This window comes from Spea bombifrons, chromosome 10 (genome assembly GCF_027358695.1).
Source record: "Spea bombifrons isolate aSpeBom1 chromosome 10, aSpeBom1.2.pri, whole genome shotgun sequence".
NCBI lineage: Eukaryota > Metazoa > Chordata > Amphibia > Anura > Pelobatidae > Spea > Spea bombifrons.
The window spans coordinates 14,754,790-14,781,825 of NC_071096.1; the positions used below are offsets into that span (position 1 = coordinate 14,754,790).

Consider the following 27,036-nt stretch of genomic DNA (forward strand, 5'->3'; position numbering starts at 1 on the left):
ACCCCTGTGATTGGTCACCACGCCGATCACAGGGGCAGAAGTACACAAATTGCTGGGACTACCACGGCAGTGTGTCTATTTCCTGACGTACAGCACTCGTTTTCCATTGCTTTGGAATTTCGGGAGCCTGAACTCTCGACCTACCGCCCCCTAGTGGCTAAAACATATAATGTACTCTAGGGTTATCGTTTGTAAGGGACACATGCTGTCACGTGACTTCTAGGAATTGCCTCCCTTAGTATCAGCCGTCATTGTCATTCTGCTACACTCTGCAGTTTAGAGGGCACGCCCCTTTGGACACTGTCTGGATTCTAATTGGTCGTTCATTGAGAGCTGATGCATATCTGGGCTGAGCTGAAAGAGGTATATATGGTCTGACTACCACTCACAGTCCATGAAAACAAAACTTTACGGCTCAAAGTAGGGGGACCTTTCAACATCGAGGTAACGCTGCTCGCTCGAGCTAATCTTCTTGCAGCAATGCTTTACAGAAGTGTTTCCTGTTGGGGGCATTATTTATTTATTTCCGTTATTACACCGTTACTGTATGGGGAGCCGCCATAGGTCTGCACTTGCTTCACTGGGAATTAAAGTGTGAATGGTCAGAATTATTGATGATGAAAGTGTCAATTCCTGCTTCCGTTGGAGTGGGCATTGCGTGCTCTACGATTTGGGGTTAAGTCTGTCTGATTTTTAGGCTGGCTGTGCATGCTCGGGTTTGTTTACAAGGTAGCTGGACTATTACATATTGGAAGGTATTTGACAGAATGTAAACTTAATTCAGTGCTTTATTACTAAATATGGATTGATTTGAGATGCTTATGACTAAATTGACAAATGCATAGATCTAATGTAAGGAAGTTTTTATTTACTGAGAGGGTGATGGATAAATGGAACTGCACACCAGCAGAAGTGGTAAAGGCTGATACAAAGGGGGAATTTTCAATATTCATGACAACGGGCTATGGCTCCTGAATCTAAGAGGAGACCAAGGAGTGGTTAAGGTGATCAACTTTTTTTTTTTGGGGGGGGTGCTTCGTTACTTTGATACTTATATTATCTAGCAGTACCTGTAACGTATTGCAATAAAATGTAGAATTGCTTGGGGAAAAAAACCTAGATTTTTTAATTTTTTTTTTCATTCTACGCGTAAAACACAGGGTTAATGTTGCTGTTGCTGCATTTGAGGAAGTCTATAGACCTGCACATGTTGAATATTCCTTCTCTCCTTTGTTTTCTCCGTTCTGTAATTCTCTGGGTGCATTTAGGAATGCAGCAAAAGATGAATCCAAATAATAATTTTTAAATTAAAAGAGAACTGTATGGCGTATTTCTGATACTTATGATAGGGCATTGGTACAATGAGGCTAAATTGGGTAAATGTCAGTGCCAATAATAATTTTATATATAAGCTATTGGCATAGCACGCATGCAGCAGAAAACTATGTTATTGTTGCATCTACACATGGAATCATTATTTATTAAGTGTATTATGGGGACGCTACCAAAGAACAATGTACAACTCAACCTAAAAAATGCATCTTTCCCATTATATGTAAAGAGACGTGTACATCTGCATAGATTTTCTCTAAACACGTATGCAGAACTAGCCAAGGTGACAGCGGGTGATTAGGACTCCGTCACAACGCTGGAGGCCGACCAGTGAAACTTAGAGTGTCGGGTTTAAGTGGCCCCCTTATCTGCTACTAATGACTTTCAATATTTATTATCCGTTATGAGAAAGTTATAGTATCACTAGCTTGTTTTGTGCACCTCTTTCGTACTTTGCACTTGCCGTCTATTTTCTCTGTAGTATAACATTAGCGAGTAATGATTTTACCCATCAAATGACTTATTCCAACATATTGCCATTTTAGATCCAAAGCAGGATATATATATATATATATATATATATATATATAATATATATATATATATTACGTATAGAGAGGGTTCCTCAACGCAGCTTGCTGTGAGTCCCTAAGATTACTTTTTACACGCTGAAGACGACGCTCCCACAATGATTGCGTAATTAATACTTTACGTCTGCAGAGCTGAGTTTAGTGGCAGTCACTGGTAAAAACTACTGACTAATTACTTCCTCTTCTGCAAATCGCCTTCATTCTCGGCAGAATCCTACCAGCCTTTTCTAAGGCTGCAGACACCGGTTGAACGCCAAGTGGGGGGAAAAAAACTCATGGAAGGTATAAGCATACAAACCATGAAAGTCACTTCTGCCACTGATATACACATAGGTCATATTTATACCTGGGAAATTTTGGGCTCTGGCTACCTGGAGCCTACCCTTGTGGGACACGGCTAGGATTGCCCACTGTCATCAGTGGGCGATCCTGCCGACATCGTGGGAAACACCCCCATTTAAAGGAGAAATGGGAAAGGAGTGGGCGTGTCAGGACATCCACTCCCACAACACAGAGGATTCGGGTGTTGACCCGGAGAAGCAGCACTTGAGGAGATCCCAGGTATGGGCATATGCTAGCCAGGGAAGCGGGCCTAAGGGTGACAGGGCAACCTCTCTGCTGCTGGTCAGTGTGCTGGTTAAAAGGGAGATATATCTCTCTCTCTCTCTCTCTCTCTCTCTCTCCCAAATGACCCATGTACACTATGAAGGACTGTGCCTAAGCTCCACTAGCTCTGTACCCAGAAACCCAACATCCTTAAGAGATACAGTGCCAGAAAATGACATCATATCCCAGCGTCCAATGTGAATATGTAAAGTAGGCTTCTGATACACATCATGCAATTCCTATTCAACACACAAATTACATTAACTAAAATATTAGATTTTAGAAATACAGATCCACTATAACATACTTTAGTAGCAGCTGTATGCTCTGTTGGTTAATGTCCAGTTATTTTAACAGGGTCAAGTTAACTTGTTCTACATTTTAGTAATCATGTCTTTCTTTATTTCCAGGTCCTATTTTGTGTCTTCTACTATACAATTCTGAAAGCCTCAAAAACGTTAAATCACAATGCCTGTGAGAGATAGGTAAGGCAATGGGTGCTTTTTTCCCCCATAAGTGTAATAAACATTTTCTAATGTACAGAACACAGGAAAATGTGGAGTTGCTACTTTTTCTGGGGAAAAAAATGCCAATCAAGTTATAGTTCATAATGGCATTATTTTTACTGGGCAGATGTGTGAAGAACTTCTCTTTCCGCCCAGGGGAAGCAGGAACGGAGCAGGGTCATGTGATGTAAATTTACGTGACTCTGATGGGTTCCTGCTTCCCCTGTGCAGAACAAGAGACGTTGCTCACACACATAACCTACAGGTAAGCAGCAGGGCCCCTGTGGAAGTGATCTATAGTGGCACTCTCGATCGCAGTTTCGACCCCTATGATCGCGGTTGCTGCAGGCCTGGAGCTGCAGCTTCATTAGCCCCTTGTGCTGTGCAGCGGCCGTTTAGTTTAGATTTAGGGTGGCCTGGGGGACAATTGTCCAGCCTGGTGTGTACGCGCAAAATGACTTTTTTTTTTTTTTTTTTTTTTTTTTTTTTTCATGCTGTGTCTCACCTCAGGGTTCACAATAGGGAGCTTTTTGGCCCGTGGCTCCTGCGACAGATTAACAGCAACAACTTTGAAGGTGTGCACTGGCTTAATGATGATCATACTCTATTCTGCGTACCATGGAAGCACCTGAATATGAAGAGCAAAAACGAAAAGGATTATGGGATTTTTATGGTAGGTGGACAATAGGGCTATCATGTTGAGCAATATTACAAATGCTTTAAATTTTTACAGAGGTCAATTGTTACATAAAAGTAATCCAAGAAATCACAAGGAGATGGCATAGCTGAACAGAACTGGGAGGTGAACCTATAATTCCAGAGGCACAGGATGGTGAAACAAAGTTAGGATGCTTTACTGACCTACCTGGGAACTCCCCAGGTTTCGCTCAGTCTTCTTCTTTGTTTTGTACTCCCTGCCCACTAAAGGCAATCTGGGGAAGACCTATCATTGTGTAGGTCTAGCCCCGCCCCACTCATGGCTAGCCCTGCCTCTGTGGACACCTAGCCCTACCCCCTCAAGAAGCCACGCCCCAAGAAGACAGATCTCCCAATCTTGGAAAGTTTCCGGGTACTTTTACCGATCAATAAGAAAAGGGGTATGTCCCTTTAAATAAAAAAAAATATATATATTTGATTGTGTTTCTGCATACAGTGGCTGATACTTATATTACGCATTTTCACCATTTCTTTTGTTTCACCATAATTTAGGCCTGGGCAAAGGAGAGTGGAAAATACAACAAACATTACGAAGATCCACCTGCTTGGAAAAGGAACTTCCGCTGTGCCATTAATTCTGTTATGTCTGGCAATATTAAAATGTTTTCTGAATACATGGACAAATCAGACGATCAACAAAATCCTCACAAAATATACCAGGTCAACTATGTCCAAGCTGTTCCTGTTCAACCTGCACTTCCTGTTCCTTACTCCAATGCTCAGACTGCTCCACTGCCAGGTATGGATTACATCACTGTGCGCTTTTTGCCTCGTCTTCAATAGAGTTGTAGGTCTAAACAGGTTTCAACCTGGGTAACAAATCCAACCTAATTACAAAGTGACCGAAACCACATTTGCACTGCTCCAACATATTTGACTCGCTGTTTGCCACAGGGGTATATTCACAAGGGTCATTTGACCAATCTGGCCCAGGGGCTCTATTTCCAGTAACCCAGATTGAGCAGTTGTCTAGAGCACCACTTCTTAATGTGGAGGGCTTTACATGTTAGCCCCACTCTGCCGATTCTCAATAGCCCCTTTTTGCATATGGTTCTACCATTTTGGATATTGTGGCTGCAGCTTTAACCTTAATTTAAATTTTCTCTTGATTTATTGCGCATGTTCCTTGCTCGTACCTGGCAAATTTGACCTCCAGTGAGCTCCCTGGATTTAGTTTTGTTGCACACAAATAATGAATGTAGTGAGCGCTCTTACTCGTAGGAGCAGCAAGTTATATTTCTTTTGGATTAGCTGAGCTAACAGAACTCCCATAGAGCATTGCATATTTCAAAATGGCACAATGATACTTTTTATAGCTCTCTGTTACATAGGGTTTCTTATATTTAAAGTTTCATATTCTTTTCCATCTTCTGCACTTTGAAACACACGCTATCTGTGATTACCTTTTGAACAGAGCAAAATATGATACACAATGATGATGAATACAGCCTGCGGATCAGCCCCTATAGCGAATCTGTGCTCCCTTTTTCGGTGAATAGCGAACAGGAGCTGGTACGTCTTTAACATATTCAGGAAGGGTTTCATTCTGTCTTAGTTCTGTTTTATGGGACCTGGTGCAATGCCACATGTACCCTCGTAGTGAATACCTAGATCCCACGTTTTTTGTCCCTGAATATAGTCAACGGGTTATATTCAGATACGTGGGTGTGTGTATATATAACCTTTTTTTTTTCTTCCCCAGGATATAGATGCACTTCTGGAGAGATTCAATCTTGCTCATTCTGACATAGGTGATTTGGATCTTATAATATTTGTGTGGACCTTGTTTGTTTCCTTTATATTCAATTTTCTTAAACACAGATTATTTCATGTTTAAACCATCTTCCTAAATCTGTTTAAGCAATATGGTAGCATTAGGTTTAACACAGTCCCTCAGATCAGGGCCGGACTGGCCCACCGGGATACCGGGAAATTTCCCTGTGGGCCGGAAGGTCCGTGGGCTGGGCGGCCATGAAGACAGCCGCTGAGCTGCCCCCCAGGCTGCCCGAAATCTAATCAAAGCGGCCGCTGGGTGCTGATGCGGCCGGCCGGCATCAGCACCCAGCAGCCGTGTGCGATGGCCGTCTAGTGATGGGAGCAGTGTGAGGGGTGAAAGCTCCGCCCCCTCGCACTGACCTTTCACCCCTCACGCTGCTCCCATCACTATGCGGCCATCAGATTGCTGGGAATGTAATCTGAACGGCCGGTGCGTGCTGATGCTGCCGTCCGCCTCTGCTTTAATACTTTTTTTTTTACTTTATATGGCGAGCCGATCCAGCTTACCATATAAATAATAAAAAAAGTGTTAAAGTAGCTCCGGCCGGGGGCATCAGCACGCACCGGCCGTTCAGATTACATTCCCAGCAGTCTGATGCCGCAGAGTGATGGGAGCCGCGTGAGGTGGAAGCTCCGCCCCCTCGCACTGCTGCAGCACCGGATGTCAGGTCAGTGGCATCCTGTCAGCATAGAGGAGAACGGTGTGCAGCTACCAGGAAGTCAAGAGAAGTAGAAGGTGAGTAAAATAATGTATTTTTTGTACTGTATATTGTGTTTTGTATTTGTTAAAAACAAAAAAAATCGGCATGTGTGTGTATGTAAGTGTGTCCCCCTATATGCCACTCTGCCTCCAGAAATGCCTTATACCCCCCTATATGCCACTCTGTCCCATGATATGCCTTTTAACCCCCTATATGCCAGAGTTGCATATAGGGATAGGGGTATAAGGCATTTCTGGATGCAGAGTGACATATAGGGGGTCAAAAGGCATATCTGGAGGCAGAGTGGCATAAAGGGGGTTAAAAAGGTATATCATGGGGCAGAGGAGCATATAGGAGGGTATAAAGCATATCGGGGAGGCAGAGTGGCATATAGGGGGCATAAGGCTTTTCTGGAGGCAGAGTGCCCCATGATATGCCCTTTAACCCCCTTCATGCCACTCTGCCTCCAGAAATGCCTTATACCCCCTATATGCCACTCTGTCCCATGATATGCCTTTTAACCCCTTATATGGCAGAGTGGCATATAGGGGGTTAGAAGGCATATCATGGGACAGAGTGGCATATATTATTTTTTATTTAATATGGCAAGCTGGATCGGCTTGCCATATAAAGTATACAAAAATGTCCCATGATATGCCTTTTAACCTCCTATATGGCAGAGTGGCATATAGGGGGTTAGAAGGCATATCATGGGACAGAGGGGCATATAGGAGGGTTGAGGCATATCAGGGAGGCAGAGTGGCACATAGGGGGGTATAAGGCTTTTCTGGAGGCAGAGTGCCCCATGATATGCCTTTTCACCCCCTTTATGCCACTCTGCCTCCAGAAATGCCTTATACCCCCCTATATGCCACTCTGTCCCATGATATGCCTTTTAACCCCCTATATGCCAGAGTTGCATATAGGGGTATAAGGCATTTCTGGATGCAGAGTGACATATAGGGGGTCAACGGCATATCTGGAGGCAGAGTGGCATAAAGGGAGTTAAAAGGGATGTCATGGGGCAGAGGGGCATATAGGAGGGTATAAAGCATATTGGGGAGGCAGAGTGGCATATAGAGGGCATAAGGCTTTTCTGTAGGCAGAGTGCCCCATGAGATGCCTTTTAACCCCCTTTATGCCACTCTGCCTCCAGAAATGCCTTATACCCCCCTATATGCCACTCTGTCCCATGATATGCCTTTTAACCCCCTATATGGCAGAGTGGCATATAGGGGGTTAGAAGGCATATCATGGGACAGAGTGGCATATAGGGGGTATAAGGCATTTCTGGAGGCAGAGTGGCATATAGGGGGTTAGAAGGCATATCAGGGGGCAGAGTGGCAAGTCTGGGGGCAGAGGTGCATAACTCGGGGGTAGGTTGTCAAATGAAAGGAAATAAAAACCAAACATGTCTCAATCATAGCTTTTATTAAATATGGAAAAAAATAGTCTACATGAATTAATAAAGAAATAAAAGTTTCTTACCAGAATATCGTGAAGAATAATGTGATCAGTGTTTTGTTCCACTGAATAAAATGGAACTCTTTCATCTAAAAATGTTCGCAGTAGTAAATGTTTTTATCCCATTCTGTGTAATGTATTTCATTTATTAGGGCCTTTTAACACTTTTGCTTTCTGGCATTTTAATACAAATAATGAGATAAAAAGAATGGCACATAGTGTGACTCGGGTGTGTATACGGGGTGCGTGTGGGTATAAGAGCTTCACCGTGAGATAAACTATATGGGGCTGGTCTCCAAATTTTTCCAGGGCTGCTTTTCAGTCCCAGTCCGGCCCTGCCTCAGATTATTCTTTTTATTGTTTTATATATCATCATTAGACTCTGCAGCGCTGTACAAAGGGTTGACGGGACATAACAATTAGTATATAACATAACAAGATGACATACAGAAACAGATGAGGAGGACCCTGCTCGAGCGAGCTTACAATACAGGGAGGAAGAAAGGCAACACCAACGTGATCATACAATAAGATTGTGCAGCATGCGTTATTCTTTTAAAGTACAGAAGTTACCATGTAAAATACTGTTTAATTACCATGGAATGTTTAAGTTGACTATATTTCTGTTGTACAGCAGTAGCAGATGACAACCCTATGGGAAATGGCAGTTTTACAGCTACCAACAAGGTGTTAGACCATGGAGGGGCAACCTACACTGAAGATCAACCCAATTGTCTCAATGAAGTCCAATGGCAAACCTGGAACAACCAAGGTAATTCTGAGTAGACTCCTTGTTGTTGTAGAAAGTGTGGTGGTGTGTATATATATATTTTTATATATCCTAGTGATTGTTTAGCACTCTGGCTCTCCCTTGGATAGTTTGTGATACAGTTTTGTATCTTTCACATCATAGTGAGCAGGAGAAACGGGTGGTGGGTTTAAAACATTTGAAGCATATGTTTGCACATTGTCTTATGGGATTTTCTTTAAGGGGGAGCAATGGTTGAGGTGTCCAGGTAAGATTTTATTATATGCTGACACAACTCACAACCTTTACTTGTAAGGTTCATAGAATACTGTACAAATATTCACACATAATGGCTACTCACAAGAAGAATCAGTAAACTTAACCCAATTCGAGGGTGCTGCAAAGATGGAAGATGCCAATCTTTAGTTATTTGTAATTTGTTTCAGTGGTAATGGTAGCTCGCAGTTCTAGCACTACAATCTCACATAACGGTAAATATGGGTAATGAGATTTTAGAGGACAGTAATTGTGTGTTTTAGCACACTTGCTTTTTTTTTTTTTTTTTTTTTATCAAAGTCGCACAGTGCTGGGACAATATTAGGAAATTAATAACGTATTGTGGGTTCACGATAGAACACAAAATGGCATTTGCTTTGTTCCTACCTTGGTGGACAACTTTCTTTGGTTATTGCATGTCCTTCTGCTTTTTGTTCATTTCCTCTGGTTTTCTAAACCAAGAGGGGATCTATTACACACAAAAAAGAAAAACAAAAAACATAAAATAGCATCAGAGATAAAGCCTGGATAAAAAGATTAATGATCTCTGGTAAGACCTCTTCTCAAATATTGTGTACAGTTCTGAAGATCCCATCTCCAGAAGGATATTGACATTCTGGGAGGAGATCAGAGAATGGCAAGTAAAATAAAAATTGGTTTGTATGATAAAAAATGTATCACAAAAGACTAAATGATCTGTGTGTATAGCCTGGAAGGAAAAAAAGCGGGGATGGGATAGAAACATTTAGGCTAGGTTTCCACTTGGGTTTTTGTCCTGCGTTTTTTTCTTGATGAAAAACGCCAAGAAAACTGCCACTGCATTTACCTGCGTTTTGGCGTTTTTTCTGGAGTTTTTTCTGGCGTTTTAGCCTTTCTGTGGAAATTGCTTTTTTTGACCTTAGGCAGTTTTTCCAGCCTTTACAAGTTAGAAGTTTCACCCAGCTAAAAGGGATTAGGATAAATGGCAAGTATCTGCCCTCTCCTGATGTCATTTACTTGGTAGACCCTTTTGTCTCTTTTCTGTGGTTTGTAAGGCATGCTTTATTCCGAATGTCTGCTCCTCTGGGAAGATTGGCCCCAAATGATGGTGCAAATTGTTTGCTGTTGCTTTTGGCACGCAGGATCCAGTTGATGCGTTGGGTATGTTTGTTTGTAATGGCATGTTTGTTCCAAATGGTGTAAAATTCAATATGAACCAGTCCAGGACTTTGTTTTGTGTGAAACTGTTTGTTTTCAGCCTACTTCTCGTAGGACACACAGATACTGGGTCCATCCTCTGCATTGTAACTGTGGAAAAAACGCCATAAAAAACGCCAAGGCAATAAACCCACATGGCTTTTTCATGGCGTTTTTTCTCTCCCATAGACTTCTATTGGAGAAAAACGCCAAGATTTCCTTGCAAAAAACGCCAGAGTGTCAACATGCTGCGATTTTGAAAAACTGCCACAGAGCCCAAAAAAGCAGAAAAACGCCAAAGAGGACTGAAAAAACGCCAAGTGGAAACGGCATTTTGCGATTTCCTATTGAAGAACAGCTAACATCTGGCTGCAGCGTTTTTTCACTAAAAAAACGCCAGGTGGCGCTATTGGCGTTTTTATGGGCGTTTTTAGCAAAAAAAACCAAGTGGAAACCTAGCCTCAAACATATAAGTATTTAACATAGGAGGGAAGTTATTTTAAAGGAGAAAAACTGTAAGAGTTTTGGCTGTAATGTAAGGAACCTTTACATTAGTGAGGGGATAGCGGATTAGTGATCTCCCAGCAGCTGTAGATGTTAATACAAGGGAATATGAGCATTAAGGGGATATGTATACGTCTATACTAGGGCTGCAACAACTAATCGATATAATCGATAATGAAAATCGTTGCCAACGAATTTCATTATCGATAAGTTGAATGAATTTTTATTGATTATAAAATGAGGGTTTTTTCAGAGCAAACGCTCTGAAAAATACCCCTCATTATATAATCCGTTTAGTCTGACTCACAGCAGCAGCTCCTCCTTACCAGTCCCTCCCTGTAATCACTGTGACAACTGGCCCCGCCCCTTCCTTCTCCCAGAAGGCCAGAACCACATGGCTGTGACACTCATCTAACTGTAAGTATAAAATTAATATTTGGGCTGCTGAAAGTTAGAGGAGGTGGGGGTTAATTTAGGGGCAGTTATAGTTAATGGGGTGTTTAGGGTTAATTTAGGGGCAGCTATGGTTAATGGGGTGTTTAGGGTTAATTTAGGGGCAGTTATGGTTAATGGGGTGTTTAGGGTTAATATAGGAGCAGCTGTGGTTAATGGGGTGTTTGGGGTTAATTTGAGGCAGTTGTGGTTAATGGGGTGTTTAGGGTTAATTTAGGGGCTGTTGTGGTTGATGGAGGTCTTTAGGGTTAATTTAGGGGATGCTGTGGTTAATGGGGTGTTTAGGGTTAATTTAGGGTAGTTGTGTTTGATGGGGTATTTAGAGTTAATGGGGTGTTTAGGGTTAATTTAATGATGAGGACTGAGGGTTAATTTAATAAAGTTAACTTAAGGCACAGTTAGAGGTAAAGTGGGGCAGACTAAGGGGAATCTAAATCCTGGGGGCAGTGAAGATTAACCCAGTACTTATTTATAAAAGTATGGTGTCAGTGTGCTGTGAACAGGTCTGTGACTCTGAGGGGACCATGAGATATCTGGGGGGTATAAGGCATATCTGGGGAGGATGGAGTGACATATCTGGGGGTATAAGGCATATACGGTATATAAGGCATATGTGGGGAGGCCAGCGTGGCATATCTGGGGGTATAAGGCATATACGGTATATAAGGCATATGTGGGGAGGCCAGCGTGGCATGTCTGGGAGGCAGCGTGGCATATCTGGGGAGGATGGAGTGGTGTATCAGGGGGTATAAGGCATATCAGGCACAGTGGCATATGTGGGGGTAGAGTGGAGTGGTATATGTGGGAGGCAGCGTGGAGTGGCATATGTGGGAGGCAGCGTGGAGTGGCATATGTGGGAGGCGGCGTGGAGTGGCATATGTGGGAGGCGGCGTGGAGTGGAATATGCGGGAGGCGGCGTGGCATATGTGGGAGGCAGCGTGGAGTGGTATACGTGGGAGGCAGCATGGAGTGGTATACGTGGGAGGCAGCGTGGAGTGGTATACGTGGGAGGCAGCGTGGAGTGGAATATGTGGGAGGCAGCATGGAGTGGAATATGTGGGAGGCAGCGTGGAGTGGCATATGTGGGAGGCAGCGTGGTATATGTGGGAGGCAGCGTGGAGTGGAATATGTGGGAGGCAGCGTGGAGTGGAATATGTGGGAGGTTGCGTGGCATGTCTGGGAGGCTGCGTGGCATGTCTGGGAGGCAGCGTGGCATGTCTGGGAGGCAGCGTGGCAAGCCTGGGCTCAAATGTGGTTAAATTGGGGGGCTGGTTGGGAAATAAAGACAAGAAATGCATTTTATCAGTTTTTTTTATTCTGCTTTTGTATTTAACATCATTTGTTTATTAAATTATTTTAAATAAATGAAAAATGTACATTCAATTTTTTTATCCGATTAATCGAAAAAATAATCGGCCAACTAATCGATTATGAAAATAATCGTTAGTTGCAGCCCTAGTCTATACTGAATCCAGGATGAGGATTGAATGAGGTTGGGGTCTTTAAAGCAGGTAAACAAACAACGGTAATGGACTGAATGGTTCTTATATGACAAATGTCTTGTTTCTGTAAGAAAACAGGTGAAAAGAGGGGGGTTAAGTTAGTCGTATATTTACCTTGGATGATGCCCTAGGCCACCCAGGGGAGTTCATGTGTCCTTTTATAGGTGTACAGAGGCTCTATATCGGCAACCATCACTCCCATGTTCCAAAGGCTTTTTCATGAGGAAAAAAGTGACCCCAAACCTTTGGATGATGGTGTACAAACTACATTTTAGTACACTGTATAGTAGTCTAGTGTTTTTCAGATGACACAAATACTTGTTACAAGTTTGACATCCCTTGAGGGGCAGTAAAGTAAAAAAAAAATGATCTAAGCAAACTAGAGGACTAGATTAGGGTTTGGAACCTAAACGTTTACAAGGCCAAGTTTAAAAACATGCATTTGAGACACAAAAATCCAGAATATATACAAATCGGCGCTTTACTTACAACTGAATCAGAAGCAAAGGAACTCAGAGTTGTTTATTACGAGTGGGGAAATAAAAAAAAAAAAGAGGATACTACCCGAATTCAGCTTTAGAGCTGGTGAGGATATCTAATTTTTTTTAGAATAGTAAATCCAGTTCTGGAGACCATGGATTCAGATATTTCATCGACGGTCCACACAAAATAGTAAATTGTCTTACCAAAAAAACATAGCAGTAAAGCATAAAATTCCTGTTATGAACACAGTGGTGAGATATGATAGAACCCTTCAAATATTATGAACATATTTTATTTTCAATTCACATTTGAACTCTATTTCTTATGAAAAATGATGCATTCTCTCTACAGGCATGCAGCATCAAGTAAATAACATTTGTCAGAACGGATTAACACAGAATGCCCCGTTTGTGCAAGAAGTCTACAGAGTACCTTCTGGGTCCCCCTACCAGATGCTGAGAGAACATGTGGAAAGCCAACCTATAGCAGCTTCAGTCCCCCATCTTATTAATGGGTATGAAGCGTCCTTGTCTGAGACAAACACACACCAACCATCCCATCAGCAAAGTGAGTAAATCCGCCTAGTAGGCCAATGCTGTTTATTTTTGTGATGTGTGTCTAACATTTTACAATAAACTGCCTTTGTCAGCATTTTCCCCACAAATAACCCTAAATTTATTTTCTACCAAATGAAAATTCCTTCTGATAGACTGGTATATAAAAAAAAAAAAAAAAAAATACACACTATTAATGTGCTTTGTAACAAATGGGAATACCTTCTGAAATTCAGCAGGTGGCAACCCTTTTCGGTGCTAATTTATGGGGTACACGGTTAGCCAAGTGAACCTAGGAGGTTAACCTTGTATCCCACATCTTTGTTTGGTTTTTTTAATTTGGAAATAATGCTCAGAGGAGGTGTTTTTTTTTTTAACGTTACTAACTGTTGCTTAATTTTAGCAACTGAGTAATTATTAAATCAGCTTGGCTGCATGCATATAAAGTTACATGCAGGGATTGTAATGTAGCAGGTGTCCCTCATCAAAAGCCCCATCTCCCCCTTATAAATTGGCATAATAACACTAACACACATGTATGTATTGACATAAATCCATTTTTTTTATTAAAAAGGGCACACAACTAACTGTGGGCCTACAACTGCCTTGACCCTCTGCCAGAATGATGACAAGAGATGCAGAAATGTGTATTTTCTCCCTAGGTTGTGCTTTTTTAGTTTTAATTACCGTATTTGCTCGATTATAAGACGAGGTTTTTTTCAGAGCAAATGCTCTGAAAAATACCCCTCGTCTTCCAATCGGGGTCGTCTTCTAATCAGACCTCAAATAGAGGTCTGATTAGGAGACTAAGATCCAGATCCCCCGCACCGCTGCACGGGACCTGGATCCTCCTGTCTCACCCGACCCCCCCCCCCACCATCATACACACACTTACCGGTGCTTCCTGCTGTGTTGCCGGGGCAGCGGGTTGACGTCTACGCGATCCGCGTAGACAACGTCCGCTGCAGCCGGAAGGAGGTGTGGCTAGCAGCGGGGGTTGTCTGCGTCCGTCGTGTAGACCTTCCCCGACTGTAAGAGATCAGAACTCTGATCTCTGACAGCCGGGGAAAGTATACGCGACGGACGCATACAAACCCCCGCTGCCAACTCCAACTCCTTCCGGCTGCAGCGGAAGGCGACGTCAACCCGCTGCCCCGGCTGGAAGCACCGGTAAGAAAGCGGTGAGAGAGAGAGAGTGTGTGTGTGTGTGTTAGTTAAATGGGGGTATAGGGTGTGTGTGTGTGTGTGTTAAATGGGGGCATAGGGCATTTCTGGAGTGGCGTTAAGGGGGCATTTAATAGAGCACTCTGCCTCCTGAAATGCCTTATACCTCCCTATATGGCACTCTGCCCCATAATATGCCTTTTAACCCCCTAAATGCCAGAGTGGCACTTAGGGGTATAAGGCATTTCTGGAGGCAGAGTGCTCTATACAATGCCTTTTAACTCCCTTAATGCCACTCTGCCTCCTGAAATGCCTTATACCTCCCTATATGCCACTCTGCCCCATAATATGCATTTTAACCCCCTGAATGCCAGAATGGGATATAGGGGTATAAGGCATTTCTGGAGGCAGAGTAGCATATAGAGGGTTAAAAGGCATATCATGGGCCACAGTGCCATATTGGAGTGGCAAGCCTGGGGGCAGATGTGCGTAACTGGGGGACAGGTTGGAAAATACAAGAAATAAAAACAAAAAAAATATTTTTCTCAATCATAGCTTTTATTAAAAAATTGGTTAACATGAATTAACATTTACTGGTAAAACTTTTTTCCTTTGGGGTCGTCTTATATTCAGGCTTTTTCTTTTTTTCCTAAGTTAATATTCAGATTTTGGGGGGTCGTCTTATAATCAGGGTCGTCTTATAATCGAGCAAATACGGAATGTAAATTAACCATTTTATATGTTCCTACCCTGCAATGTGTCGTGCACTCACACAAAGGCTTTGTGTGAAATCTACATGCATTTACAAATACATATGCTTGATAAGTTTACAAAAAATATGGTGTGGGTTTTTATGAAACATGTATCGTTTTTGTTACTTTTATTATTTAATTTGGCTTAACAATGGAAATAATGGGGATTTTTGTTGCATTGTATTTAGCTTTCAAGTTGAGAATTTATGTCTACAACCTTTGCACCCCAAAGCATAGAAGTACTTTTTAAAGAAACAGATGTTGTTTTTTTATATCTTGCCTTGTGCATGAATCAATGTTGAACCTCAGCATTATAACTCTACACAAATAATTCCATCTTTGTATAGATATGCAGCATCAAATATATAGCGCATGTCAGAATGTGTTAACACAGCATGTCCCAGTTGTGGAAGATGTCTGCGGAGGATCTCAAGGGCCCACTTACCAGATACCAGTGAAACATGATGAAAGCCAACATGTAGCACATTCGGTCCCTCCTCTAACTAATGGGTTTGGAGATTCCTCTTCTGAGACAAGAACACAACAGCTGTCCCATCAGCAAAGTGAGTGAATTTTAGTAACACGGACCACCCTTCCTCTCAATTTGTCTCGCTCAGCAATGTGCCTCTAGTAGTAGATTATTTTTCCTGTGGACCCCCAATATCCAAGCAAAATCCTAGTTCAATTGTTTCCTATTAAATGCCGTTACCTGTGAAATTAGGCAAACATAAAATTTACTCAGTGTCATTCAGAAGTACCCTCTGAGCATAGTGACCGCAAGTTCAGAATTTTTATGAAAATTCTGAGTGTCCAAAAAATTGTATTGAAGAAACCCAGTAATATAAAATTATAAAATGTAAGATTTGCAGAATCTCTTCATATGTGTCCAAAACTCGGCCCCCTGCTGTTTTCAGTTTAATGCCACATCAAGCTTTATTGTGACAGTAATAGAATACGTAAATCTTTCATATAATAACTGTGATTTGGTTGCATAGTTATGGTAACCATACAGTGCAGGTTGAGAAGCTTTGTTTAAGACCACTGATGGTAGTAAAACATCAAGGCTGGATTAAGAAGCTTTGGGCCCTGAAACAATTACACAGGAAGAGCCCCTTCTCTGGATATTTTTATCTGCCTTCTGCCTCTTGTGGTACTTGTTTCCCCAATCTCTTCTATTATTTCCTTTCTATTTTGGCAATTTCTTTTGCCCCTCACTTGCTGACATCTTTTCCTCATTCTTTTTTGTCACCTTTTTTTTACCTTACTTGCCTTTTACTCCTTGTAACTTATATTCTGCCCCCCCTCCACACACATACATATACAATGTGTCCCCATTGTGTGAGACAGGTGATAGGTATGGACCAGTCAGGCCACCTGGACCTGGACTATCCTCTCCTTTACCAAATAACTATACTGGAGAAGTCCTATATCTCAAAAGTTAGGCTCTGGCCCAATTTGCAGATCCAAGCAGCCTTAGCTACACTTATGTTCCTGGGAGGGCAAACACAAGGTGCTACCTCTATCCTTGAGCTTTAGTCTGGGTTGTGTTCTTCCCTTGCTAAACGTTGGGCTAAGACAGGCACTGAGCTGAAGTCCACACCAACTCACCTAGATCGAAGGGTGGGGGCTTATGCCTAATCAGCCCATGTGGGCCTTCATGGAAGTTGTTGGTGGATGTTCTGCAAACTGTAGTCTGCTCCATGTGTCCTTGTGCGCAGTTCCCTAGGCAGTTGTGTAGGCTACATTATGGTTTATAGTGTTGTGCAGTCGGTTTCCACCAAGAAGAATATGTATCTGAAATGAGAAATTTTATTTGTAAATTGATGCACAAACATTAGGATTGCCTTTAGGTATTTGTATTAGGACAAAAAATATAACAATCTAACATACAAATGCAAGACCTTAACATATGGTCTAGTAGTTTGCTTATATCATTTATTCATGATTGTAAAAAAAATACTCTCTTTGCTCCCTGTTCTTCTAGTGAGGTTTCCTCCTTTAACCAATTGGGAAGTAACAATATTCTACAAAGGAAAAGAAGTTCTAAAGAAAAATGTAACCAAGAGGTTTCTCATTAACACCGGACAACCTGATCCTCGGTGTGGACCTGCAGATCTTATCTGTTTTCCTTCCACTGATGACTTAGTGGATCAGACTCAGATTAATTTTACCACCACCATCCTTAATAATGTTAAAGGGGGGTTTCTCCTTGAGGTTAGCAACACAGACTACAAGCTTTATGCCACAAGATTTGGCAAGTCAAAAGTTTATTGGTCTCTTTCTGAAGATCTTGAAAACTCTGCAGATGAAAAAATGGTGCCCAGGGAAATCCAGACCGAGATCTTTGACTTTGGGAAGTACTGGAGAGGTAAGTTCACCATGAAGTGTTAGATACTGGTTAATGGCTGTTAGATTCAAATTGAATCCTCACCGCTTAAAATAAATAAATAACAAAAATGCTCGCAAATCCCTATTATTTTTCTGTTCTGGGCAGAAGTGTGTGTGTTCTCTCTCCTGGGTTGGTTGACTCAGAGGTCCTTATTTTCAAACCAGGATTTTATTATACATTAGGTCTAGTGTATTGGTATGTTTGGTTAGATATTTGCAAGATGTCTGCTTGTAATTGTCCTCCTCCTGATCCTTTATCTGATGCCTGATGGGTACAAGAAAAAATACTGATTGTATTAAACTGGCTTCAGATGCCTCTAAGAAAACAGAAATTTCTGAGTTTGTCATGGTTCAAATCAAATCTGCAGTGGACTTTTACAGATATTCTCCAGTCAGTTCAGCCCTCTCTATTCAGCGGGTTCCCGGTAAAACGTAAGTTTGAAGATTTTTCTGACATCTACTCTAAGCAGAAGTCTGGCTATGCAGATCAAAGGGACATTTCCAGATAAGAAAACTCTTATTTCTAAGCATTTTATATCCATCGTTCTGTTAGATGAAACCAATGTTTTAGAATCCTCCTCCCCTACTATTGATACAACAGTGTCTCGCTTGGGAAAACATTCTACCATCCCTATAGAAGATTCTTCTGGCTTAAAGGATATTATAGATAAAAGAAAATAGATTTTTAAAATAAATAGTCCCTTTCTACAGAAGACAGATGGGCGCATTGGCTTAGTACAGAGATTTACCAAATCCATTTTCAGCAACCTCCAAAACTGGTATTTCTTGTCTCGGAAAAAGTTTGCCTATTTACCAGAGAGTCTGCTCTTTTGTGTCTGAAGTGTTAAAATAAAAAAAAAAGTGTTGTAGAACTAGTTCCTAGAAAGTGAGACACGTCTCCAGAAATGTACAATAGCCAACAGGTTGAAGATGGGCCATTTGGTTATTGAACTAAAAATATTCTGGATATTCAGTAAACCAGGTAGTAAAAAAAGAACCGTTCAGAAAGGAGTCCCTTGCATCAGTGGTCAATTTTTCCCTTCCATTTGGCTCCAAGAGTCTTCACAAAGTCATTGTGGTTTTGGCAGCTTTGATTTGTTGCCTAGGCAGTTAAATTGTTCCATATCAAAACAATTAGTTCGTGAAACTTTTTTGACGACAGTTTTCAGTCTCCATGTGTCAAAAGTAATTCCATGATTGGATAGTAAATCTTGAGAAATCGACATTAACACCGTTGATGTCATGATCCCGGCCGGAGTACGGTCCGGGGGGACTCACCGCGTCGCGCTCCCGTGCGGAGTGCGTCGCCCGAGTACTGGCGGCGTCACAGCCCCGTCCGGGACACGTCGCCCGGGTGCTCGTGGCGTCGCGCTCCGGTGCGGAGTGCATCTCCCGAGTACCCCCGAGTGGCGGGTACTCGGTACTTACCCCTCCCGGGACGATCCAGCCACACAGTGTCCTCGTACGCGACGGTTCACAAGAATCACTTACCTGGTGCATATCTGTTTATTCATGTTGATTCCTGTTACCGACCTTGGCTTGATTCCTGACCGCGTTAACCTCTCTGCTCCTGACCCGGATTGTTTGACCATTCTCTGCCTGCTGCCTGTTACCGACCTTGGCTTGATCCCTGACCACGTTAACCTCTCTACTCCTGACTCGGATTGTTTGACCATTCTCTGCCTGCTGCCTGTTACCGACCTTGGCTTGATTCCTGACCACGTTAACCTCTCAACTCCTGACCCGGATTGTTTGACCATTCTCTGCCTGTTGCCGACCTTGGCTTGATTCCTGACCGCGTTAACCTCTCAGCTCCTGACCCGAATTGTTTGACCATTCTCTGCCTGCTACCTGGTACCGACCTCGGCTTGATTCCTGACCACGTTAACTTCTCTGCTCCTGACCTGGATTATCTGACCATTAAGAGACTGATCCATTTGTATCCTGCATCCTGGTTTCCACACCTATGCAAACGTAACAGTTGAGAAGGCTCCAAATTTTAGGTATATTGGTATTCTCCAAGAGAATCACATTTTTCTCCCAAGGGACAAAGGTGTACCATTGGCATAGAAGTTAAAAGCCTCATTCATTGTTCCAGATGTCACCATGAAAGTCATGAGGGTTCTAGGTTTGATGGTCGCTACTACTCAAGGAGTCCCTTGGGCAAAAGCACATGTGAGACCATTACAAAGTGGATCCTAAAGTCTTGGGACAATGTAGAGTCTTCTCTCAGAAATATCAAACTCCAGCAGCTGGCACCATGGCTGCTGAATAGGTCATACTCAAATTCCAGGGGTTTTCCATATATATATATATATATATATAATATTTTTATTTTTTTTTTCCTCATTTCTTTTTGTAATTTGGTTTACATTTTGTCAAGGCTATTTCTAAGATCCAATTTTTCTTAATCCACTTCCTCCTTGGGAATTTAACCTGGGGTTAGAGATATTGTGTGTTGGTCCTTTTGGAACCCCTGAGAATTGTTCTCTTCAACAGCTTACCCAAAGGTATCCTTTTAAGTAGCCATCACTTTGGCAAAGCAGGGTGAAGAACTTCAGGCTTTGTCATGCAAACCCCCATATTTCCTTTTTTTTTTTTTTATCAGGACGTTGTTCTGATGACTTAACCAGATTTCCGGCCCAAGGTTGGATTGTATCTCAACCCTTCCCACCTTCTGTCCAAACCCTGTTTCCCCATTGGAAGGGAAGTTTCACTTTTTAGAAGGACTTGCAAAGGGACTTAAGGCTTCTAAGTCTTCAATTTCTAGATGGATTAAGAGACAATCAAACTTTCCTATTTTTTAGAAGGTCTTCATCTTTTTTCAGTTACCGCCCATTCCATGAAACCCATGGGCTGAAAAGGCATCTGCTTCTCCTGATCAGATATGTAGAGTCACCACGTGGTCATCTCTCCATCTGTTCTAGAAGCATTACATACTCACCATCTTGGTCTCTGAGGATGCTGCGATTGGGCGTAAATTTTTTTTTTTTTTTTTTTTTTTGCCAGGGGTGAAGTGTTCTAACCCACCCAAGTTATCTTGCTTGCTACATCCTATCTGTATGCTGCCACTTGGAGGAATAGAAAATGTGAGAGAGAGGGAATGAGAGTGCGTGAGTGTAAGAACATGAGTGAGAGTCAATGAGGGTCAGTGCAAATTTTGTTAACGTTAAAATTAATCCGAATCCGAATGCACAAGTCCAATAAGGAGTCGGTGTGTTTGTCTAGTAGAGCTAAAACACATGCAAATGATTTAAAGTGTTTCTGGTTGTGTCTGCAGCTCACAATGATGGTGAGAGAGAGACTGATAGGTGTAATAGGGCAACAATATAACCTTATATCAACATTTAACAGCTATTTTTTTATTTAAGTTTCATAATTTGGGTTTTATAGGGGCGTAGTGTTTAATTAGTGGGTAGATGTGGAAATTATAGGGAGTTTTTATTGGGTTTTGTGGAAGCAATTGTTTTCTGACTGTTAATACTTACATGATTTGATTAATTAGGAGTTATGCTGCATTCTGGTGGTTTCAGATTACTACGTTACATGCATAAAATATGACACTGTCTCTAAACACCATGTTTATTGTATGTTTTTTCCAGAGCTGAGGGCATACACACTTCATCATTGCAGATCCCCAGACTATACAATATACATGTCATTTGGTCAGAACATAGACAATCGAATAATGAGGAAACTGGTGCTGGTGAAGGTAAGTGAGGAATGAATGTCAGTATTTCCCATCTCACGGTGTCACAGAAAAAGAAGCTGTAAGGACAATGGCATCAGAATACATGGATTACAAAGTCAAATGTACAAGGTCTACAAATGCCCTCTTGCTACGCAGGTCTACTGCTGAATTCTCATTTTGTCAGTTTTTTGAACTCTCCCCATCATTAAGTCACAGCATATACACAATATGGATGAAAGTATTGGGACACTGCTCCTACTTATTAAATTTAAATGTTTCAGCCATACACATTGCTAGCAGTTTGTGAAACTTCTGCCCTGCTAGATCTGCCCCGGTCCACTGTAAGTGCCATTCTTGTGAAGTGGAAATGTTTAATAGTACCTCAGCCACAAAGTAGACCACGCACACTTGCAGGGCTGTTGAGTGCTGAAGAGTGTGGTGTGTAAAAATTATCTCTCCTCTGTAGCTCACTCACTACAGAGTTCAAAACTGCCTCTGGAAGCAACATCAACAAAAGCACTTTGTATCAGGAACTTCATGAAATGGGTTTCCATGGCTGAGCAGCTGCACACAAACTGAAGATAACTATGGGCAATAGCAAGCATCCTCTGGAGTGGTGTAAGGTACACTGTCACTGGACTTTGGAGCAGTGGAAATGTGTTCTCTGGCATGATCAATCAAGCTTCACCATTTGAAAGTCTGGTGGACATAACTGGGTTTGGAAGATGCCAGGAGAACACTACCGGTGCCTAATGCAGTGCATTCTTCCTACTGTAAATGGAGGAAGGATAATGGTCTGGGGCTGTTTTTCAGGGTTTGGGCTAGGCCCCTTAGTTCCAGTAAAGGGTAATGTTAATGCTGCAGCATACAAAGACATTTTTACACCATTGAATGCTTCCAGCTTTTGGGAAGGCCCTTTTCTATTGCAGCATGACTGCCTCAGTGCACAAAGCAAGGTCCATAAGACATGGTTGGATTCGTTTGTTATGGTAGAACTTGACCAGCCTGCACAGAGTCCTGACCTCAACCCCATTGAACATCTTTTGGATGAACTGGAACAGAGATTGAGAGCCAGGCCTTCTTGTTCATTATCAGTGTCTGACCTCACAAATGCTGTATTGGATAAATGGGCAAAAATGTGCACAGAAGCACTCCAAAAATCTTGTGGAAATCCTTCCCAGAAGAGTGGAAGATGTTATAGCTTGAAATGGGGACCAACTACATATTAATGTCTATGTATTTAGAATGCAATGTCATAAAATGTCCCTGTTGGTGTAGCAGTCAGGTGTCCCAATACTTTTCTCCATATATTGTATCTCCATGTATTCAATATATTTCTGCTTTAGTGTTTTTTTTTTCTTTTTCTCTCCATGCGACTGACAATCCATGGCATAGGAGTTATGCTGCATTCTGGCTCTTCAGGATGGGGGTTGGCTTAGCTGGGCGTGGCTAGCTGCATAAACAGGTGGAGTTATCTGTGCAAGGGGTGGGGCTACTGCCAGATTAAAACTTTATGGGAGTGAAGTAGGACGTGGAGTGGGTGTGCCTAAACACCACTCTTGCAACCCAGAGACAGAACAGTGACCCAGAGACTCACTCACCTGGTGAAACTCAGAGAGCTCCTAAATATGCTTATTTCATAAGTTCTTCTTAGCTTCCTTAATGCCACCTTGACAATCCATAACAAATATCAGTGGGAAAATACCTTCCAAGCAAGGGAACCAATAAAGCAATCTAAAAGCCATTTAGCAGACAGCAGGCTTAATGTGCATTATCCAGTCATATCCACAACACATTTAAACAATGTATCGAATACATGTAATAGGAGAAAAGGAAAGAAAGGATACAGACAATAAATGAACGCAGCCTTAAGTTGTTACTGTAGATATTGTAATATCTGTATGCAGAATTACAGATAAAACATTTCACAAGGCTTCTGGCAATAGCCCAGGTGCTTCAGAATGGAGAAGTTACCCCACAAACAGAGCAGGGTAATTATAATATTATCAGTAGAATTGTTTTTGAGATTAAGTTCACCTCAATAACTCTGATGTCAGTGGCAGACTCTGTTGCAAAGGTTGGCAAAAAAAAAACTATTTGCAGCTTAATTTAATGGAGAGGAATAATCCTGTAGATCAAAAAAAAAAAAAAAAAAGCTAAGATGTTTAAGTAGTGTATATATCAGTAAAATATAGGATATAGCAAAGTGATTGATAGACCCTCTTTAAGACAACTGCAATTTTGGAATTATAATTTTGATAAATAAGCATTGTTTCCGGGTCTCTGTAGAAGCAGAACATTATTTACATCTACAAAAACCACATCTTTATCAGAGAACCCCCACCAAACCAAATCAACATAGGAGTCAATCCACAGCCGGCAGTGTTCCAGAGGTTGCCTAGCCCTATAAATTCCCCTTACTTTATATTAACAGAGAAGGAACGGCCACTGTCGTCCCAAGCAGAGGTAGAAGACCCTGACAAACTCCGACAGTCGGAGCTCACGGCTAATAATAGATAATAGTGGGGATTAACATCTTTCTGCAGAAACACGACTGACCACCATATCAAGATTAGACACCACTTTAACGTTTACTAACAGTAGCTGTAGTTGTTTAATTTTCGTCTCAACAAACCATCTCGAACAGCTGTGATATAAAAGATACTTACGGTTGTAGGTATCCTCTAGATCATGGATATTTCACGATTTATTTACCCTTGATAAGTGGTACATTAGCCCCTTTTCATTAACAAATGAAAGCTCCAGATTTTTGAATCCATTGGGTTTCATGTCTTCATGATCATGTCAGTAGCTGTTTTTAAAAAGTAAAATTAAGTTGAACTACTTGATAAATCCGAGTTTGTTGTATAAGTATAGATCAACTGTTGAATATCACACAGCTTACAAATTTCTTGAGGATCAATATGCTGTCCACGACCATTGCTGATTATTTTGTAGTCCTATCCTTGAGGGAGTTAGCGTTCAAATGTATACATCTAGTGTTCTTGCTCTAATATTTACCTCTAACTACCACTAAGTTTCACTTTCCAATTCCTGAGAAAGAATGAATTTTATTTGGTCCACCCCTTATGCATGGCAAGCATGTCATGTTGTTTAACCTTTGAATCTTTAAAAGATCTTCACTATTATTGTCAGTATCTGTGACTGCCGTTGGAGAGGTATGTTGTAATTTTGGGTAGTTAATTTTTTATTTATTTATTTTTTGACTGATGTGAATTTTGTGTTCAATCAAGCATTCATATAAATTAAATAAGTAATATTGAATAACAATATTCAATATGTTTTTAAAACATTCAATATGTTTAAAAGGTATACTGTAACCACTTGTAAATAAGTTGAATGCATTCTAGTTTCGTAATACGCTTCATATTGTAAAAAGCGCTGCATAAATTCTTGATGCTGTATAACTATAAGCTAATAATATAAGCTATAATATGTTTTATATATGTGTGTGTGTGTGTGTGTGTGTATGTATATATATAGATAGATATATATATACTGAATAAGTTAATCAAAAACGATTATAATGGAGTAGGCAGAGGTAAGGTACTAGAAGGGAGGTATTTGGGTTCTTTGTCTTACTTCCATTATAAAGTTAATAAGTCTGCAAGTGCAAGAAAATCAGCTAGGGCAGTGGATTCAGTGGCTGGAAGGTATATCCCGAAATAAACTTGAGCCCAGGTACATTGTGTGTATGTTGCAGGGACAGGGGAATTGCTGATAATCCATTTAGTGGTTTAACACTACAGTCAGGGCTGACTTTCTCCAGGGTGCAGTAAAAGTTTTATTTTGTGTATTTTATTTGCATCCCTGTTATGGAGTAAAGATTAGCTATAAATCTATCATACAGGCACAGATATTGTATGAACATAATATTAATATTCGATACTGTACATCAATAAAACATACCCAATTGTCCTACCAGGATACATGACATCTTGAAATTTTATAAAAATATCTGACTGCATTTTTATTTGGATCTTTTTTCAGCTTGTGCCGCAATTCTGTGTATACACTCATGAGATGGTAAAAAAACAGGGTGCATCCTCGCTTAACCAAGAGCTTATAAGCCTGCAGATCTCCACAGAGGGCTCCTTGAATGGGACAGACCAAGACGTCTTCTCCACAATGGACATTGATTTCTCCTGCTTGATATAGACTGCTTTCCTTCCTCCGATGTAAATATCCGTTCTAGAAAATAACAGAGATGGGCCATGGTTATAATATACATAGCATGACTATATCTTGTATAGGGGGGGGCTCATTGTCCTGTCATGTATGAGCTAGAGATAGGTAAAGATCTCTTTCCGTATTTTTCATTGGTGGTATATAAATGAAGAGATCACGATGCTTTCGGTATGTCTGCTTTTACAGACGTGTGTATTTTATTCAGACAGAATACTTTCATTATTAAATGGGGTCATCCAACAGTAACCCCTTCCCAGCTATTGTAATAACCATCCGCCACTTTGCTCTGATATGTTCAGAGCACAGCTATACCAACTGGATAATCTCTTGTTTTCGTGGTATATGCACCGTACCGTATTTGGTTCTACTTATAATGTAAAGGTTTTTATTTAAATTGTTTATCTGAAAGAGCTCAAAATATCAGTTAAAGTTAACATTTTCCAGTTCTTTCTATAAAATAAACACCAAACAAATAGTAACCTGTGCACTATCCCAAATCCCTATGCTTTTTTAGACAAACGGAGGTTTTTAGTTTCACTCCAATGCTATTTATGTATTTTGGGCTGATGAATATTATAGCCGTTGCTGCCGCCCAAGAGTGATGGGAGTCTGAGCGCAGGGCTTTCTTCTATGTGCTTGTATTTCAGTTTTGTATTTCACGGCCAGGCTACAATTGCTGCCGCCCACCCCATGTGGTCCCTGTTAAGGGCTAATAAATGTGTAGGGGTTCAGAGAATACCCATCTCTGTCTCATTAGAGATTTTTACCTTTAGCTCACAGCAGCGAGGTGAATTGTTCAGTGTAGGACTCGCCTAAGAGGTTTGCCGTGACGTGGCAGGCGAGCTTCCACTTTAAATGGCCATTGGAGTGAAACTAAAAACCTCCATTTGTCTAAATAAACAAATGGATTTGGGATAGTGCGCAGGTAACGATTTGTCTGGTGTTTATTTTATGTATTTTGGGCTGATGAATACTATAGCCGCTGCTGCCGCCCAAGAGTGATGGGAGTTTGAGTGCAGGGCTTTCTTCTATGTCTTTGTCTTTCTATAAAAGTAGAATTTTTATATTTAAAAATGATACTTTCTGTTGGTGAATGACAACATGGCTTTAAGAAGGTAATTTTTTTCAATCCGTGGCGGGTCTCTAAGAGTTGAACAAAAACTAAAAAAAAAAATATAGTATTTTTATTATCTTGTTTTTCATTGCTATTTAATCTATGTATAACTGAAATTGTGACCTCTGCTGGACAGTGACCTTGGGTTGGGGCTACGTACAAAGGGTGTGGATTATTGTGCATTGGTTGGGGCTAGCCTCAGATAGCATCTAGATGTATGAATGGGAGGGGGATTGAGTGGGTAGTGGGCATGGATATGAAGCACTTCTGTCACCTAGGTTTGGTGATTGTATGTGCAATAATGTGCAGGACACAATTTACAAAGGAGAC

At 41.3% G+C, this 27,036-nt stretch overlaps 1 protein-coding gene across 2 annotated transcripts; it reads left to right on the forward strand.

Annotated features, from left to right (window-relative positions):
- The first annotated feature begins 344 nt into the window (after positions 1–344).
- Positions 345–25,732, forward strand: IRF7 (interferon regulatory factor 7). Of its 2 annotated transcripts, none has more exons than XM_053448716.1 (12): positions 345–444; positions 2,939–3,013; positions 3,545–3,707; positions 4,244–4,490; positions 5,166–5,263; positions 5,454–5,502; positions 8,327–8,464; positions 13,186–13,401; positions 15,652–15,867; positions 17,289–17,672; positions 21,295–21,404; positions 25,395–25,732. In XM_053448716.1, exons 2-12 carry the CDS (start codon positions 2,997–2,999, stop codon positions 25,560–25,562), a joined length of 1,806 nt encoding a protein of 601 aa, XP_053304691.1. In that variant the 5' UTR covers positions 345–444; positions 2,939–2,996; the 3' UTR covers positions 25,563–25,732. The 2 variants fall into 2 exon arrangements, with proteins under 2 accessions (XP_053304691.1, XP_053304693.1); XM_053448718.1 differs by having other exon boundaries at positions 8,330–8,464.
- Positions 25,733–27,036: the final 1,304 nt, after the last annotated feature.

Coding starts and splice junctions, on each gene's coding strand:
- IRF7 (XM_053448716.1), top strand. Junction 5,264..5,453: donor TGAATAGCGAACAGGAGCTG/GTACGTCTTTAA, acceptor TTTCTTCCCCAG/GATATAGATGCACTTCTGGA. Junction 17,673..21,294: donor CTTTGGGAAGTACTGGAGAG/GTAAGTTCACCA, acceptor TGTTTTTTCCAG/AGCTGAGGGCATACACACTT.